Source organism: Beta vulgaris, chromosome 2 (genome assembly GCF_026745355.1).
Source record: "Beta vulgaris subsp. vulgaris cultivar EL10 chromosome 2, EL10.2, whole genome shotgun sequence".
NCBI classification, from domain to species: Eukaryota; Viridiplantae; Streptophyta; class Magnoliopsida; order Caryophyllales; family Amaranthaceae; genus Beta; species Beta vulgaris.
This window is the reverse complement of record NC_079203.1, coordinates 19,058,728-19,077,109: the sequence shown is the minus strand read 5'-3', so window position 1 is coordinate 19,077,109 and position 18,382 is coordinate 19,058,728. Positions and strand designations below refer to the sequence as shown.

Below are 18,382 nucleotides of genomic sequence, written 5' to 3'. Positions count from 1 at the left end.
GCCTAAATCGGTCTAAAATATGAAAAACGGTCGGTAAAAACGGTCGCTGATGATCAGTTGGTATAAGGGTGGTTGGTAATTTCAGATCACCAACTGAAAGTCGGACGGTAAATTTTTACCTACCACCTTTTGGAGATTACCGACCGTTTTTTGGTAGTAGGTAATTACCTACTGCTATGCGGTTGGTAAATGTGGTAGGTAATCACCTACAAGCAATGTGTTGGTATTTACCTACCGGATATGTGGCGGTCGGTAATTTAAAGATAACGGTAGGTAATTACCAACCGTTTTATACATTTTACCTACTATTTTTGTTAGGTTAGACATCGTATTTAGATGGGTAAGCCTACCATTATGCGGTCGGTAATCTGCTATTATTTTCTATAAAAAAAAACATTATGTTTACCACAATATAAACTAATCCTCCATTTCATATCAAAATAATAGGTTTGTTACAACATATATTAAACATCATACTCTCCACAATATAGATCTAATAGTAATTCCAACAACCAAAATTAAACATCATTTTTCTAAAAATATATAATATGCTGATATAAAAGACTATAAGTCTAAGTACTACAAGGAAATCCCGATCCACCACCAGAAGGATCACGTGGGTCACGTGGTTGGGTGAAAGGGAAAGTGCCTCCACACTGAGTCATCATTTGAGAATACTCTTCCATTGTAGTCTTCATCTCCTCCATGTATTTTTTTTGCTTCTTTCCTTTCTTTTTCCGTTTGGAGACGATGTATCTCCCACTCATTTTTTTGCCTCTGAAATTCAGCTATTTGATCTGCTAATTGTTGCTGATATTGCTCCACGGTAGTTGAAAGCTGAGAAAGCATAGAAGGCGTGTAGACACTAGAAGAGCTACTAGTGCGGGTTGATGATTTTTTGTAAAGAAGATCACCACTTGTAACTAAGCCATGAATCAATCCGTAATAGATCGAGTGACTTTGTTATTGTCAAACTTTAGAGAGAAAAAAAACACAATTACAATACAACACAAAATTTGTAATATAATTACAATTAAAAGCTAATAACACTAAGAAAGAATTAGCATGTACTAAGATTATGAATAATATAAACACTAAGATGAATATTATAAACGCTAATATGAGTAACATGTTTATGAGAACGATTTCTTATTACATAAAAAGGATAGATATTTACATATAATGGCAAAGGTTATATCAAATAAGAGAAAAGTCAGTAATGAAGTTAAATTTTGAATTACGTCGGATATGTATGCATTTGCATTTGTTCACTATTCAGTACTAATAGACCTACCAAGGACTTGCTTTCATTTAAGAGAGAATACGTGTGTATGCAATTGCTTAAGATAATGAATATTATAAACACTAAGAAATAATTAGCATGCACTAAGATGAATAATAAAAATTATAGTAGGAAAAATAAAGGGTCAAAATTATTTTCTACTATAGCGTAGTAGGGTCCAACTAATTGCTTGCAGAACGCGCGCCTTCACCCTGCTCCTCTGTGGTGACAATATCATCATTCGATGCAGGATATCAATTTTTATATATACCACCATTAGTCTATACTTACAAAGATTTAGAGAAAAAAGATGAAATTTTACTTATATACTTATAATATATTAATATGTCAAACATAAAATTAATGATATAGGGACATATACACATGAATGCATATGGACCCCATCCCCCAAAAATTCAAATTACATGATTCGACACGAACCTCGAAATAACAAATTGTGTCCAAATTCTTTTGCCTAGTATAGATTATAAGCTTCTAGGTATTCAATCCAACACCCAACAAATATTCAAACTTGAACCTAAGCGCTAAAAAAAAGCAAAATTAGCTTTATATACACACTATGCGTTCGAATTTGTTAATATGTTATAACACATGTGATACTTATTGGTTACAACATTTTCATTTTACTCCATTTCCTCATTCTTGTCGCACTTTGTTTTTCGTTCTCACCAATTATAAAACTACAGATCAATTTTAATAATGCAGTTATTATAACTCTGAGATATGCTTTCACCTAATTATGTAATGTCGTATTTGTAATTCTTTTCAATATGATCACCCATTTTTGATAATTTGTCTATCCCATTAACCAATTTAAAATAATAATACTTTACAATATGCATAATCTTTTTTTAATTTGCTTTTCTGAAATGTGTTTAATTATTTTATCTACTACATTTAAGTTATCAAATCACATATATCCAAAATAATAGTACCTATAAGTTTCATGTAAGTTGGAAGCGAAGTAAATAGATTCCTGTTGTTTAAAATTAAAAAAAAAACATTGAGCACAAATATACTTAAACAGTTTACTTCATCGGCTCAACTATTATGCAAGTACAAAACATCTTTTACTCCAAGGCAATTATAAATTATATATTATATATTATAAATTATAAATAGGTATTTTACATTACAATGCAAGGTCCGAAATTCAAAGGTATTTCTTCATTTGTTTTAATTTTTGTTAGCCAACTTTAGATGAAGATTTGAGTTTTCATTTCCTTTGTTTTAATATTTGAGTTTTCATAGTTCTAGTTGTTTTCATCTCCTTTGTTTTAATATTCAGATAATCAGCAATCTCCATTTATATAGTATTTAGTAATTAATCAAACAATAAACAACAAACAAAAAAACTAACCAAATAACAATCACAGTAACAATCATAAAGAAATTTAATGACTAATCTTTTCACAATCACGACATGCAACTGAAATAAAAAAAAAATTGAGCAACTCTAAGATAGCAGTTCATAAATCAAACAGTGAAATTCGCACATTCTACAAACAGAGCATAACCTCCAAGAATTCTTAAGAGTGCTTTATTCCTAATAAAATACTTTGTCATCCTCTATGTGTCTGCCACTTTGAACATTTCTTTCACATATTCATGACAAAATAATATAACAGACCATGAAATTAAATATAATTCACTCAACTAGCTAAGATGAAATCCATGAATTTTCAATGAAACTAGAATGAAGGTTGCAAGAAACTAAGAAAGAAGAGAATAAATTCATATTAGACCAAGAAAGAGGGAAGAAGAAAAAACCTGTTGTAGGTTGGCGAAACAAACCAAGAAGCGATGGTGAGTGGTTGTGCAGACGTGCAGTTGACCCGTAGCGATGGTGATGCGGCAGGTGCACAAGAGAACTTCAGAATTACAATTGAAATCAGAATTTTTAAAAAAAGATGAAGATGTCGCGAATTCAGCAAGGACGGTGAAATTACCTGAAACTGGCGACGAGAACACTGTGGAGATTAAGGAATACCGGCGACGATGATGCTGAAGGGAGAGGGAGGCGTCAGTTTCTCCAAGGCAATGTTAGGGTTATTTTTAGTTACTGATTACTATGATAGAGTGAAAAGGGGAAACGTGGGAGTTAAAAATTCCGAAACTACCAGTAGTAATTCACCGACGGCAAAGTGGTCGGTGATATTTGAAAGTCGGTCGGTAATTACCTACGGTTAAGTTATGCAGTCGGTGTTTAATTAAAACGGTCGGTAATCACCTACAGATTACTGTAGCGGTCGGTGATTTATAATAACGGTCGGTATTTAATGTCCACTTTGATAACGGTCGGTTTTTAAATAATCACCAACCGTATTTTTGGACGGTCGGTAGAAGTGGTCGGTAAAAGGCCGGATTCTAGTAGTGCTTGCACATATTTGGTATGTACGTAGTTTGTATATTATGGACACATTTTTATCATATGCAAGAGTAAATTTTTGTTCTTTCCATTTTTCTAATTTACCTCCAAATTTCCTTGTTTCTTTTTCTTTTCACACCTTTCCATCCAAAAATTAAAAACATTAATCTGAATTATGGCCAAAATTACACGTTCAATTAATCTATTGTTAAATGAAGAAACTTCATTAATTGCCTTCCAAAAAACCCATAAACCGTTTCATTAAACCTAACTCTCCATTTATTTTTCACACGGAGTCATGATTACTTTATAAACCCAACACATCAAATCACTGACCCCTCATAATTTCCCTCTCACATCAACTCACAAGTCTCTCTCTCTCTCTCTCCTCTTCCTCATCTTCAACCTTACACCAAAACTCTGTCACCATGTCTTCCAAAACTCAAAATTCTGGTGATCATGAAAATTTCCCAAAAGAGAAAACACCATCCCATGATGAATTAAGTGCTCAAGAATCATCCAAGAACGACGCAGATTCTACCGGGTCAAAATCGGCATCCTCTGCACCTGTTTCTCTCTCTCCGAAAAAGGAAGAAGGTGAAAACGAGATTGAAAGCGATCAAGAACAAGAGAATACTGTACCTACAAAACGAGGTAAGAAAACAAAATCTTCACAATTTCTTGTGGGCTTTTGTTTAGATATTGCATGGTGCAAAAAGTCTAAGTGGAATGAGTTATTGAAAATTTTGAAATTTCAGAATTGGTTAAAAATTGTTAGCATAGATGAGGGTCTTTATGAAAAAGAGATGAAAGCTTTTTGTTCTGGATTTACCATAACTGAGGGTGTGTGTGTGTCAATTGTCAATGGGTCTGTAGTTACCATCACTGAGAAGAAACTGGGGGAATGGTTTGATGTTCCGCATGAGGGTTACAAGGACTACATTAAGGGTGGGGCTAAGTTGAACATAAATGGAGTTACCAATGCTTAAATTCTTGCTTTCTTTAACGACAATTCTAATGCTTTATCTTTAGATCAAAAAAATTGTCTCCATTTCATAAGCTGCTATTTCAATTGGTTTGGCGTTTCATTTTACCCCGTTCCTCCAAAAGAACCCAGGCAAGTCTAATAGATCTTTCCATTATGTATTGCCTTGCTGAAAACATAAAAATCAACCTTCCCTCCTTGATAATTTCACATCTCTCTCACTGCATTACCCATAACACCAAAGTGGGTTATGGAAATCTTCTTTCCTCAAAGTTAAACTGCCTCATAGTCCCTCCTTTTCTCTTCAGCCATAAAATTATCTAACAAAAGAAACTCTGACTAGGCTGAGCTTGAGGTTGGTAAATGGGAAGATAAATTTTGAGAGAGAAGAAACTCCGATAAAGGTTGAAGTGGGTAGTAAGAGAAAGTTGGATGAAGAAGGGGTTCCCAGTGGGTCTGTCAGGAAGAGCCAAAGGTTGGCTGGGTCCAAGTTCCAGAACGAGCAGGATCAAGGTGACACATTATTTATTCACCTAGATTCTGATCCTGTCCCTTCTACTGCTATGGATTTTCCATTACTTTCTACAACTGGGCTTAACAAGCTACTCCGGGAAATTCAGGACTCCTTGACCCTTCTGCACACCAGGATCAATGCCATTGAAGCTACTGTCAATGTTCTAGACTCTCAGCAGCAACAACAAATGCTTGCCATCAAGAATGCTGATACTGGGATCAGGAACAAGGTGGATGGTGTGCTCTTCAAGATAGATTATGTGGTCTCCTCTCTCTTCAAAAGAACCAAACCCTAACTTCTCTTAACTTTGGACAAATTGAACAAGTTTTTTTTTTGCTGTAATTATTAAACAATCTTTTGGATTTCTCTTCTTGTGTTCTTCTGAGACACATGAAGTACTTTTAATTTCTCTTTACTTTCTTCACTTTCTTTTGCCTTACTCTACATATTGACTGATTATTGCTGTCTATAATGTTGCTTTCTGCATGCCTTTTTTTTTTTTGTGTTTGGATGACTAATATTATGAGATGTATGTTTGAGCAACTTGCTTGTTGCCTAGACTGTTGACTCTCTAGTGCTGCATGTACAATCCTTGGTTTTGATAATGACAAAGGGGGAAGAGATATGAGTGTCAATTTTTTTTTATCTTAGTTCCTATGTATATTTTTCTCATCCCTGTTCCCAGTCAAGTCTGATCCTGTTCCCAGTCTCAGTAGAGTTTTAACTAGGTTAGATTGTGGATAGTTTGTGTAGTTTATTTTCTTAGTCTTTTTAGATTTTTTTTCAAAAACATAAAAACTTAAAAAAATTTCTTAATTATTTGTCATAATAAAAAAGGGGGAATATTGTCATTTCACTATTTTGATAATGACATATAATTAAAGTTTACGTGATTTTAGTTTATTAAATCTGGTTTTTAGTTTATTATGTTAGAAGTAATTTTATATGTCTTAGATTTATTTTTCTTGTTTTGTTTATTTTATTTTGTCAGATTTATTCTTTTAGTTTTAATTAGTTTAGTTAACTTTTAGATTTCACAAATAACATGTTAAATAACTTATGAAGAATTGATTAGGTGTTTAATCAAGATTAAGTTGTTTATAAGTTATTTGTGATATCCGGTTAATATTATGGATGTAACAAATTTAATATATTAAGGTTCCATAATATTTTGTTTAGTTAGTGTGTGCAGCATCTTTGATTCTCCTACAATCTAGGAGCCGCCAATAACTAACCAAAGTATTATGCGCTTAAAAATAGATCGTTGAAGTAGTTCCTACATTTTAGGAACCACAACAACTACTCTATTTATAAGGCGTGTGAACGTGGAGAAGTGGCTACGCTTAAGAAAGCCCAACTGCCAACGGAATTATCACAACGGATACATTGTGGAGAAGTGGCTGAAGCTACGTGGGATAATGGAGAAGATCTTGGACAAGATCGTGGAGAGGAACTCGAGAAGAAAGGTCCCTACAAATAGAGTTTTGTAATGATCTCATAAAACATACTTTCAGAATTTTATGTAATATTCTTAGTGAAAGTACATTCAGTTTTCTTCTTCTTTGAAATTGATGTATTATAGATTGTGTTGAGTGAATCTAAGTTTGTAATTATTTTGAGAGAAAAAGAGAAAGAAAAAGAGAAAAGACTTTGAGTGAAGTCAAGGGAGAAGTCAACTATTCAGGGGGAACAGGCTGACAGGGAACCAGTTCTTAGAGGAACAGAGTTGGTCCAAGTTTAGGTTGTACAAAAGAGAGTCTTTTGGCCTAAAAGTTATTAAAGAGAATTGAGTCAAAATCCCTCGTGGTCAAGATTTTTCTTCCTATTGGGTCTAGGAAGTTTTCCTTGTAAAAATCTCATGTTCCTAGTTCTTTCTTATTTCATGCAATTATTTCTTTCTTATTCAATCATTCTTTTAAGTGAAACTATTAGGTCAGACCGTCTGACCCAATGTATTTGGTCGGACGGGCTGAGCCCAAAGTTAGGATGCTAGGTAGCGGTCTTTCTACAAAGATAATAACGTCAACTCTGATGAAATTTCAAAATGTCAACTACCTATGAATTATTGGTCGGAGACTGGAGATCGGGTCCGCAACTTGTTTTAGAAATCCGGCAGGCGTCTATCTTAATTCTTATGGGGTGTCAAACATGGCGACACACTGCACTCAACCAGATGGGTCACAAATTCGCACCTTTTGGCTTACCTTGGGATTTTTGTGCTCAATGTCTTTGGCTCTTAGCACTCTGTTATTTGCACACAAATAATTCTATTTTCAAGATTCTTATATGTCGACAATAGATGTATAGAGAATGCATTCAAAAGGAGAAGAGGGGTTAATAATGGAAGCAAAGAAGAAAGAAATCAGCTAAGAGGAATGAAGAAGAAGGAGAAAGTGAGAGAAAAGCAGAGGTTAGTGTTTTTTTTTTTTAATATTAGTTAGTTTTTAAATGAAAGAATAATAAAACTAAGAATCCCAAGTTACTTTCATTTAGACCTAAATTACTTTCATTTAGACCTAACTTACTTTCATTTAGTCCTAAGTTACTTTCAGTTAGACCTAAGTTACTTTCAGTTAGAGATAACTTACTTTCAGTTAGACCTAACTTACTTTCATTTAGAACTAACTTACTTTCATTTAGACCTAAGTTTTTTTCAGTTAGACCTAAGTTACTTTCAGTTAGACCTAAGTTACTTTTATTTAGAGGTAACTTACTTTCATTTAGACTAACTGAAAAAAATGAAGACTAACTGAAAACAAATTAAGACTAACTGAAAAAAATGAAGACTAACTGAAAAAAAATTAAGACTAACTGAAAAAAATTAAGACTAACTGAAAAAAATTGAAACCACCTGAAAGTCGTCCGACCAAAGATTATGGTCGGACGAGTCCGACACAATACGTTCTCTTCTTTTATTTCCGCAAAAAGTTTGAAAATCTCTCAAATTACAATTCACCCCCCTCTTGTAGTTGCTTAAGTGTTCGTCCAAGACTAACATCTAATATCATTTTAAAATAAAAAAGAAAAGGTAAAAAAAAACCTTAGATGAATGACTAACACTTACATTTATATTGGCTCAACATTTTCCATGATCTTGTTTAGAAGAAGACCATCTTAGAATTTTCAAAAAAGTTTTGTATATAGCTACATTTAATTGATTCCGCTGTACGGTTGTACCATGAACTCTCCCCTTCTCCTCTTTCCAATTCCAGCCACACGTTTCATTAGTCATTCCACATACAAACACACACTGATCTATTCTAACTCCTCTCTCAGCCCTGTAACTCCTCTTATCAAATAATGGCTGTCCTCAGCCGCCTCTCCACCACCTCTTCCGGCGGACTTCGCCGTCTCCTCCATCTTTCTCGGCCTCTCTACCACCTCCCCATCGTTCGACCTTACGGCATCGCCGTCGCCGCCGCCGCAGCTGTGCAGCCACAATTCGACTTCGACGATGATTACAAAAATAATCCTCCGCCTGTGACAGATGCTGCAGCGGTTGATACGGAAAGTTCTAGACCTCTGAGAGGTGTACAGTGGGTGTTCATTGGGAATCCCAACTCTAAGAAACATATCTATGCCGATATGATCTCGAAGCTTCTTCAAGTTCCTCATATCTCCATTTCTACTCTCCTCCGCCAAGATCTTCACCCTCATTCTCCACTCTACAAGCAGGTTCACTTTCTTCTACTCCTTTTTTCTTTTTATTTTTTCTTTTTTATTTTTTACGAATTCAATCCTTATACACTGTGAGTATGCCGCGATTGGTGTTGCGGAGACTATTTCTTATGACAATTCATGTTAGCCGACCCCAAAGCATTTTAGACTTGTTACTTGTTTTTGTTGTTGAGTATGCTATTGATATTTCTATGTGATTAAGGGAATTTTGCTTTTTTAATTATTTTTTCGTTTTAATATTATCGGTGATTGTTGATGTTCTAATTTCTTGGTTCGTGTTTTTGTGTTTAAAGTAATAAGTTCTGCGTTTAATTGAATATATAACGCCAAATGACAGAAAATGGATTATTTGCGAATGATAATTGAGAAATGGATTATTAAAGACTTAGATACGTATGTAATTAAGAAACTGCTCAGTTTTTTGCACTCGAAATGTAATATAGGCCGTGTATATATTAGTTTTTGTTAATCTTATATTGAAAATTTGATAATGATGTTGATTCTATGTGCTTGAGTTTCTTACATATGCTTGATTGATGATGCATTAACTTAATTGTATGCTTATTAAGTAATATATAGGTGCCATAATTGTCGTATAGAGTTCTTCCGTGGTCAGAAAATGTCACAAGCCAACTAGCCGGTGGCATTGATATTGAATGGGGGCATTGATCAATGTAATCATATCTGATACTACGAAGTAGAAGCTAATCCATTATGTTTCTTTATTGTAATCTTTAAAAGAGGTTTATGGGCTATATATAGACAATGTTTCTCATTTTCATAAGAACCAATAAATGCCCATTTGTAAAGTCTCTATATCTTAGTAATTGAAGTCCAAAGATTTGTGTACTAGCTGGTTATAGGGTAAAAGGATCAGACCTAAAATCTGGTTTATAGACTAATAAATGTTTCAATGAATCTTATCCTAGAGAAGATCGTAAACATTTAGTAGCAAAAAGAATGACACTAATCCGCATTGTTGTTTGAATGAAAAGTGAAGGAAAAGGAGTCAAATATGCTAAACAACTTATGGCTCGTTTGGTAGTTGGTCATAAATGGTGGTAATGGGAATGAATTTGTGTGTAAATTTGTGAAAAATATCATTGTCCATTCCCATGGTAATGCTAATTTATCATAAAGTGTCCACTTTCCTTCTTGAACAAGTTAGGGTATTGGAGTTTATGCTGTGTTTTATTGTGTTAAGCACACATGTACGCACATGCTCACACTGCCACACACAAATATTTAAGTCGCCAAGTGCATTTTGGTTTCTTGTAATTTTGTGTGCCTTGGATTAATTTTCTACGTGTTTAATTGGTCGCAAGAAGATGGTTCTCATGAATCCTATTTCCTATTAATGGTGAACTGACATAAATAACAAATTTGGTTTGTTTGGTTGATAATCAATAATTATATTATTTCCTTTTTCTTTATAGCAAAAGTGAATTTCACCTTGTGGTGAAGACAAGTTTAGTCCTAAGATTTTTTTTTCAACTTTACCAACATAGCCTTAAAGTTACCATCTTCTTTCTAGGTCGTGGGAGAACTAGAAAAACTCATTCTTCTGATATTGTAATTTATACTCTAAAACTTATAGGAATGGACAAAAATGTATTGCACAAAGCCTTAAAAGTATATTTTAGTAGACAATCCAACTCAATTGTATTTTTCTATTATAATCATTGCAGAAGCTCTGACAATTCTAAGGCACTGTACTTAACCAAGCCATAGGGAGCCCTGAATATAATAGACCACTTTCAATATTTTCATGCTGGAATCATGATTCTTATCCAATTTAATGCAGGCTTTCTCAGCTTTTGCTTTTGCTTGTTACCATAGATTGCTGAGGCAGTTAATAGTGGGAAGCTTGTTCCTGAGAGCATAATTTTTGGCTTGCTGTCAAAAAGGCTCGAAAATGGACATTACAGAGGTGAAACCGGGTTTATTCTGGATGGCATTCCCCGAACACGCCTCCAGGCTGTAAGTCTATTGTCATCCCCAAACTTCACTTTATTATGGACTGGTGCATGATTATTTCGGGTAGCTCTTTACATAACTTGGGCCTCTATTCTCTTTTTAAATTTAGTATGGTGTGGGACATTCCTAGTGTCTAGTTTTTCATTTATGGTTGCCAATTCCACCCTCCTTCAAGGATGTGCATCATTCGTTCATTTTTGAAAGGCTCAAGTTTGATGTGGTATTGCAGAGTGCAGGGTGTCAATTTCAAAGTTGGGCAAAGTAATAGTTACCAACCTCATTCTAATGTAATGTGATCCATGTGTTGCAGGAGATCCTTGACCAACTGGTTGATATTGACCTAGTTGTGAATTTTAAATGTTCTGAAGATTATTTTCGGGCAGCTGGTTCTCCTGTTGATTCTACTGCATCTCGTGACAGAACCAAATCCAGCTTTTCAAATCTTAACAACACCGCTGAAGAACCTGAGCCAAAGGTGGCTGCATACTACAAAGAGCAGGTGATGTTTAAGTTTGATTTTCTTTGCGCGTCTAGAAATTAGCCTTCAATAATTTGGTGTAGCTTTGAATATGAAATGCTGGGAAATGTGCTTTGCACTATCAAGCATGATTTTACTCGATTTTACCAGCAAAATCTTTGTGCTTTTGGTTGATTTGTTATGAGCAGTGTGAACAGGGACTTATGGAGGCATTATATAATTTGTGAGTCATACTTACAGATGTTTCCTTACTGCAGATTCAATTTCTAGAGGACTACTACCAGAATCAGAAAAAGCTTATCGACTTCCAAGTAGGTAACGCACCAGGAGAAACGTGGAAAGGACTCATAGCTGCCCTACATCTCCAGCATATCAATGCTGTTCATTCATCTCGCACACTGACTATGGGTTCCAGAGTACCTTGAATAGTCATTATTTTAAGCTCTGCTGCAATTGCTGTTAATATGATTTTGAGTAAAGCCTATCTGGAGCTCTATTGCAAAGCTAAGGAGCTATATAGAATTTTAATACTGTTTTCCTTTATGACTATTAGGATTTAATGGGCAGTGTTAAAACTACCTCAATGACAACATTATTTGCTTGAATCTACAGGTTTCAAAGCAGTTCCAATCGTCTTCATATATTACATACCTGAGCTCATACTAATGTGAATTAGCAAAATTGTCAATGGATAGTCTGGACAATTGTTGCAGGTTTACATTTGACACATTTTTTTTTGGTGAACAAGGGATGCCATAAATTAAATAGTCATGGCAAAAAGTCTATTACAATCCGTGTTTAGCAAATCCGTACAATAATTAGGGGGATGAGGAAGATGCCTAATTATAGTAAAAGTTTATGCACAAACACAATCCTTAGCCAACTTGTCCGCTACTTGATTGTCATCTCTTTTAGTGTGTGTTATCCTCGCCAATAGAAAATAAAGCTCAAGCTCCCTGCAGTCAATAATGATGTCACTATACATATTCTCAAAATTTACATCCATGTTTATGTTGTTCACCGTTTTTTGACAATCCAAAAGAAGAACCAACCATGATATGTCTTTCATTCGGGCATCTTGGAGTTGCGAATAGCAAGAAGCTCTGCATGGTATGCATCAAGAGCATAACACATGGCTAGGAAGTCCATGATCCACTGCCCACGAGTGTTTCTAAATACTCTTGCAATACATGCCTTGATTTCAATGTTAAAAAAGGATGCATTAACATTCACATGGACAAAGTGAGAAGGATAGTGTGGCCTACTTGGAGGGAGGGTATGGAGTTTCGAATACTGGGGAAGGGAAGCGTACAATTCCCAAGCAAGAGTAAAAGCACGATTGAAGGTGGTGTGAGCCGGAGTATAAGGCTTGTTTTTTAAAACAAATTTATATCTTTCTTTCCATATTTCAAAACATACAAAGGGAGGAAGTTCCAGTCGAGGCCTTGAACCGGGTTGGTATTACTCCTAAGATTTTGGAGCCACTCACGGGAGAAAAAGCATTCCAGAAAGGTCTAGGCAGGATTACTGAAGGCCCACACCTGTTGGGCTTGGTCACAGTAGTGTATCAAAGTTTTGGGTTGGTTTTGACAAATTAGGCATGTAGGATTATCGATAATCCGACGCTTAAAAAGGAGACTCCTTTGTGGGATGCGGTCCCACCAAATGAGCCAGATGAAGAATTTGAGTTTCGACAGGGCATTTAGTTTTCATATCCACTCACTATCCGAGTTTGAAGGGCGGTTGACAATGATGTTGTTATATGCAAGGGAGAGGGAGAATTTTCCTTGAATGGCTATAAGTGGAGAATGTGCGGTCGTGCATATGGTGGAAAGGTATAGTCATGGAAAGAATTCTATCAAGGATGAATGTTAGGAGAAGGATTGAAATTTGGCTTAAGTTCCATTGATTGTTAACGATGAGTTGATTGACAGTGAGGGACTCTTCATCCAAGTTGAAGGGGCCAAGGATAATATTTCGAATGGTACCAATTCGCAACCAGTTATCATCGTAAAATTTTATCCTATCCCCGTGGCCTCGTTTCCAAGCTAGACTCTTATGGAGGAGAGGGTAGCTCTTCCCTACATCTTTTATAAATGGTAGCCTTTTTTTGTGAGAGGTAATATAGTTTTGACCCATGTACTTGGAAGTAACACATTCTTTGGCTGAGTTGGACTCACCAAATAATAATTTCCATCCCAGTTTTGTCATTAGGGCGTAATTTAAGTCCACATGACTCCGAATACCTAGACCACCATAAGATTTTGGGAGAAGGTATGATGTTGGCCTACTAAGTGAAGCTTATTCTTTCCCTCACTCTCACCCCAAAGAAAGTTATTGCATATTTTATCGAGATCTTGAAGAGTTGATTTGGGCAAATGAGAAGCTTGCATATAGTAGGATGCAATAGTTTTCATGGTTGATTTGATTAGGGTAAACCTTCTGGCTCTCGAGAGCAATTTGGTTTTCCACAAGGACAATTTTTTCCCGAACCTTATTCATCACAAATTTCAGATCGTTCTTTTTGGGGTGTTTATGGCCCAGGGGCATTCCTAAGTAAAGACCAAGATTCTCACTTTCTCTCACATTTATCGTTTCTTGAAATAAACTTTTGTGCTCTTCAAAAGTGTTAGGGGAGAAGGTTAGGCGGCTGTTCCCCTCATTGATTTTCTGATCTAAAATCTCAGAACAGTTATCTAAGATCTCTCTCAGCTTGAAGTTTGTGTTTTCATCGACTCGACCAAAGATAAGTAGGTCATCAGCAAAGAGGAGATGCGATATAGGCACCTTGTTTTTCCCCACCAAGAAGGGGGTTCAAGATTTCTCGAGGCATGATTAATAAGGCTAGTGAGATACTCTAGGCAAATGTTGAAGAGAAAAGGGGACATTGGATCACCTCGACGAAGCCCTCTAGAGTGTGAAAAAGTGTCTGATTTTCGACACATTTACAGAGAATAATTGTTGCAGTCTTACATCTCAATATCCCACACATTTAGATAGAATAAACAACAATATATTCTTTGTTCTGCTTTAGATTTGTGTAGTTGATGTCGAAACATGAGTTACTGAAGTTTACACAAGCATACAAGACGACACTTATGAATCATGAATGTGCCGGAGAGCCAAACTTTTGGTCACCATCTGCCGTTGCTTGGACCTGAGCTGCATACTGTAGATTCCACAGCACATCCTCGAATGAAGGATCGTGTTGATGACTCGGAAGAAACTCATGAATCATGAATGTGCCGGAGAGCCAAACTTTTGGTCACCATCTGCCGTTGCTTGGACCTGAGCTGCATACTGTAGATTCCACAGCACATCCTCGAATGAAGGACGTGTTGATGACTCGGAAGAAACGCATTTGTTGGTTATTGAGATGACTGTCAACAACGATTCTTTTGTGGAAGTTGACAATACAATAGGGTCCAAGATTCTTCTCTGACCTTCTTCACTTGCAAATGATGCCTGTCAAGTAAAAAACTCAGTTCAAGAAGTGTTCACCACCCCTATTTTTTTAGGATATACCAGCACACCCAAAAATATATTGAGAGTTGCTTAAAACTGCTGCTGAAATTGAACCCCTAAATTTGAGCTTTATGCTTAGTCATTCGAACCAAATGAAACTGATTCTAATACAAACTGCTGCAGAAAACGTAACATTTACCATTTCCTTAAGCAGAACTGCCTTCTTCTTGGCGGACACCGAGGGACCAATGAGGGACTCTAGTAGTATAAATCCGAAGCAGTAAATGTCGTCTTCAAGAAGTTTCATTTGCCTGCAATAAATAGAACAGAAATAGCTACAGACTTGTACTGTTGTACACTGAAGGAAACACTTGGCTAATATTGATGTAGTTCTTTCTTACCATGATTTGGCATTAGCTCCTTTTTCCTGGAAATAAAAGGACATAGTATCATTGTCAAGCATTATAAATTGAAAAGCGAATTCTAAAAATTAACATGCACTATCAAAGTAATCTACCCCGAATTCATCATCGTCATAGATGATTGACAGTCCATAATCACTTAGCTTTGCTCTTCGATGCTCATCAAGCAAGATGTTACTGGTTTTCAATCGGTTGTTGAAGAAACCAGGAATGATTCCTGTGTGAAGGAACTGCACAGCTTTCGCAATATCAATGAGAATTACCAATCTCTCGGACCATTTGAGTGCTCGTACCTTACCAAAATCTGAAATTATTACATTTGCTACAATGGTTAATTGCAATGCAAACTCTCACATAAATTTCTGTAGGAAGTTGCTTTTGGTTTGAGACTAACCAGAGAGATGGGAGCGTAAATTTCCGTTAGGCACATATTCATAAATAAGATAGACCTTGTTACCACCAGAATCAGGCTTCACCCCAGTGTCTATGCAATGTCCCATAAGGCAAACCAAATTTTGGTGGCGAAGTTTTGCCAAAAGATCCAGCCGAAGCTTAAGATTACGAGTGGTGTATTTATTTGGGAGAGATAAACACCTTATCGCAACTAAGGTTCCATTCTGTAATGTTCCTTGATACATCTGGAAATATCCGTCGAAGTTTCATGTCAAGAGTTCTTACGTTGCTCAAGATTACACAATGATTATAATTTTTCTTTTTCTTGCTACGTCAAAAGAGAACTTCTATTCTATATTAGATCATTTCACAACTAGATATGATGGGAACTGAGTGCAATGTTTTGAAAAAAGGTGTAAAGTGGTAACTGTACAAATTACCTTTCCTCTAGAACCTTCCCCCATCAGAGCAGATTTATCAAAGTTGTTAGTAACTTCTTTCAGCTCTTCCATGGAAAATCTTCGACATGCTGGCATTCCTCGTGCACCAGATTTTGCTGCTTCAGATACATATCCTGAACACAGAGGGAGAAACAATGAACAAAACAGGATATTCAAATACTTATAAACTAAAACGAGACTCAAAAATGAACATACTCGCGTTTGCCAGTATTTCAGAAGTGACCCCAGTCAGATTGTTTTCCACAACTTGCTTCTGCAACAAACTCTTCTCTTGACAACCCCTCCGGAAATATCTTCTAAATATCAATACAAATCCAAATGCTAGAAGTCCCATTAATATAACAGTTCCTCCTATCAAACCAACTAGAATTAGTATACTTTTAGCTGAGGTATTCTTTTCCTTTTGGTGCATTTTAGCACAATATGAGTGTGAATGCTGGTTTTGTACACCAGCAGCTGTCAAGCAGTTCCCATCAAATTGGGCAGTGATCTTTCTTAGGCACCTGGGAATCTCGCCAGTTAATCTGTTATTAGATAAGTCGGCAAACTCGAGCTTTTTGCCACATGCCAATTGATGGGGTAGAGATCCACTCAACTCATTTGATGCCAGATTCAGATATCCAATCTTTGGTAGGGAGAAAAGAATGGTGGGCAATCTTCCATGAAGGTGGTTTAATGATAAATCGAGGTGCTGCAAATGGTTCAGTTTCTTGACTTCTTCTGGTATCTCACCGGTGAAGGAGTTATTATTCAGCAATGTTATGAACAAACCATCAGGAAATTTGGGAAGTTTAGAGTCGAATTCATTCCAACTCAAATCCAACACCTTGAGACCACTTAAGTTACTCAAATCAGGCAAGTCCCCAGAAATCTTGTTATTTGACAGTGCAAGAGTATTGAGTTTGCTGATTTTCCCAATTGAAGAAGGAAATGGACCCTTCAAGTGATTATTTGATATACTTAAGATTGAAAGGTTGGATAGGGAGCTGAACCAATCCGGCACGCTTCCATTGAAGAAGTTGTCATCAAGTCTAAGTGATTGGAGCTTCACCATTGTTGCAAGTTTTGGTGGAACAGAACCATAAAAAAAATTTGAACTTAGGTCAAGAAACTCCAGGGAAGATAGCCTGTTTATCTTATCAGGAAGTGGGCCCCAAATACCCAAAGACACCAATGTAAGAGCTTTTAAGCTTGTTAGCCTTGCCAGAGTTGCAACAAAGGAATCCATAGAAAAACTCTCTGATAAAGTTAAATTTGGAATTGCATACCCAGAAAACATGCCACTTTTGGAAGGTTTACCACCCATAATCTTTAGCTCAGTAACAACATCTGCCTCACAAGTAACTGAATTCATTTTGGTAGAAGAAGATATAAAGCATATATTATCTTTATCATTGTTCCACACTTCCAGTTCAACTGGGTACTCTAAATGTTTTCTCAACTGAAGAAGCACTTCAGTTTGTGAAGATTGCAATTGATGGGTACCCAATATGCAAAAGCTCCATAACATGGAAATAATCAAGTACAAACTCAAATAACCTATACCCATTTCAAAAGTTTCTTATATTTACACTTTGAAGCAATGCATTTCATAAGATAAACCAAAAATAATCAAATTTCTGTGTCGGATTAAGAAGCAAATCATCAAACACCACCTGCCCATGAAAAAAAAACCCATAAAGAATATAAGTAGAATATATCAGAACTTGACAAGGAGAATACTGAAATTCCAACTAACTAAATCTTTGGAAAGCTGTTGTAATTTCAAATCTAAACTGAAAAAAATGAGATTGAGTTCTTGGAATTTAGCTAGGAAATAATTGAGGAACCAAAAAGATGTAATCTTTAGAAAGATTCTGAGTGACCTCAAAAGTCAGGATGATGCTTGTTTAGTGCTTGTACATGGAACTTTCCTTACCTGTAACTAAGGGCTGTAAATTAATGAGAAGTGGGGCTCCCTAATACAGCAAGTTGGAAGCACAACAAAGGAGTAGCAGAGCAGTAGATGAAGCCAAATGAGTGAAGAAAGAGCAAGAAAGATAGTAACCTCTAGTAATTATACTCCCAGCAACCCGGCATTGTGGTAAATAAACCCACCAAATGAACAGAGATTCTCTTCTTCGTGTCATTATTGTGTATAATTGTTTTGTTCAATTATATTTTGTTGTTTATATGTCATGGGAATTTTTTTTCAAATATATGTTCTTTTCATTTTATTCTCAATTTTTATAAGAAAAAATATGCAAGTAATCGGACAAGGTCTAACGAGCAGTTCAATCAAAATAAGTAAAAGGAAGATATGATATCAGATAAGTTTGGATAAATCGAAACAAATGGA

At 35.9% G+C, this 18,382-nt stretch overlaps 2 protein-coding genes and 1 long non-coding RNA gene across 5 annotated transcripts; 1 reads left to right on the top strand and 2 right to left on the bottom strand.

Moving 5' to 3' along the window:
• Positions 1-431: 431 nt before the first annotated feature.
• Positions 432-4,025, bottom strand: LOC104906272 (uncharacterized). The gene is made up of 3 exons (XR_791878.4): positions 3,253-4,025; positions 3,074-3,174; positions 432-974 (listed from the first exon to the last, which is right to left on the bottom strand). It is a non-coding gene; the product is annotated as an uncharacterized LOC104906272 (long non-coding RNA).
• A 4,199-nt stretch (positions 4,026-8,224) lies between these two features.
• On the top strand, positions 8,225-11,953 carry LOC104906273 (probable adenylate kinase 7, mitochondrial). Of its 2 annotated transcripts, XM_010695008.4 has the most exons (4): positions 8,235-8,845; positions 10,688-10,828; positions 11,136-11,324; positions 11,561-11,953. In XM_010695008.4, exons 1-4 carry the CDS (start codon positions 8,471-8,473, stop codon positions 11,726-11,728), a joined length of 873 nt encoding a protein of 290 aa, XP_010693310.2. In that variant the 5' UTR covers positions 8,235-8,470; the 3' UTR covers positions 11,729-11,953. The 2 variants fall into 2 exon arrangements, with proteins under 2 accessions (XP_048494600.1, XP_010693310.2); XM_048638643.2 differs by lacking the exon at positions 10,688-10,828 and having other exon boundaries at positions 8,225-8,845.
• Positions 11,954-14,221: 2,268 nt separating this feature from the next.
• LOC104906274 (probable inactive leucine-rich repeat receptor-like protein kinase At3g03770) lies at positions 14,222-18,102 on the bottom strand. 2 transcript variants are annotated; one of them, XM_010695009.3, is made up of 8 exons: positions 17,963-18,102; positions 16,240-17,699; positions 16,024-16,157; positions 15,585-15,828; positions 15,286-15,494; positions 15,170-15,195; positions 14,968-15,079; positions 14,222-14,768 (listed from the first exon to the last, which is right to left on the bottom strand). In XM_010695009.3, exons 2-8 carry the CDS (start codon positions 17,591-17,593, stop codon positions 14,538-14,540), a joined length of 2,310 nt encoding a protein of 769 aa, XP_010693311.2. In that variant the 5' UTR covers positions 17,594-17,699; positions 17,963-18,102; the 3' UTR covers positions 14,222-14,537. The 2 variants fall into 2 exon arrangements, with proteins under 2 accessions (XP_010693311.2, XP_048494599.1); XM_048638642.2 differs by lacking the exons at positions 15,286-15,494; positions 15,585-15,828 and having other exon boundaries at positions 16,240-18,080.
• Between the last annotated feature and the right edge of the window lie 280 nt (positions 18,103-18,382).

Bases quoted from the DNA above. Each gene is read 5' to 3' on its own strand.
- LOC104906273 (XM_010695008.4), top strand. From the start codon at position 8,471: ATGGCTGTCCTCAGCCGCCTCTCCACCACCTCTTCCGGCGGACTTCGC. The intron at 8,846-10,687 runs GTTCACTTTCTT...TTGTTACCATAG, and splicing joins ATTCTCCACTCTACAAGCAG to ATTGCTGAGGCAGTTAATAG. The intron at 11,325-11,560 runs GTGATGTTTAAG...TCCTTACTGCAG, and splicing joins CTGCATACTACAAAGAGCAG to ATTCAATTTCTAGAGGACTA.
- LOC104906274 (XM_010695009.3), bottom strand. From the start codon at position 17,593: ATGGGTATAGGTTATTTGAGTTTGTACTTGATTATTTCCATGTTATGG. The intron at 15,080-15,169 runs GTAAGAAAGAAC...TATTTATTGCAG, and splicing joins GGAGCTAATGCCAAATCATG to GCAAATGAAACTTCTTGAAG. The intron at 14,769-14,967 runs GTAAATGTTACG...TTTACTTGACAG, and splicing joins CAGTTCTGCTTAAGGAAATG to GCATCATTTGCAAGTGAAGA.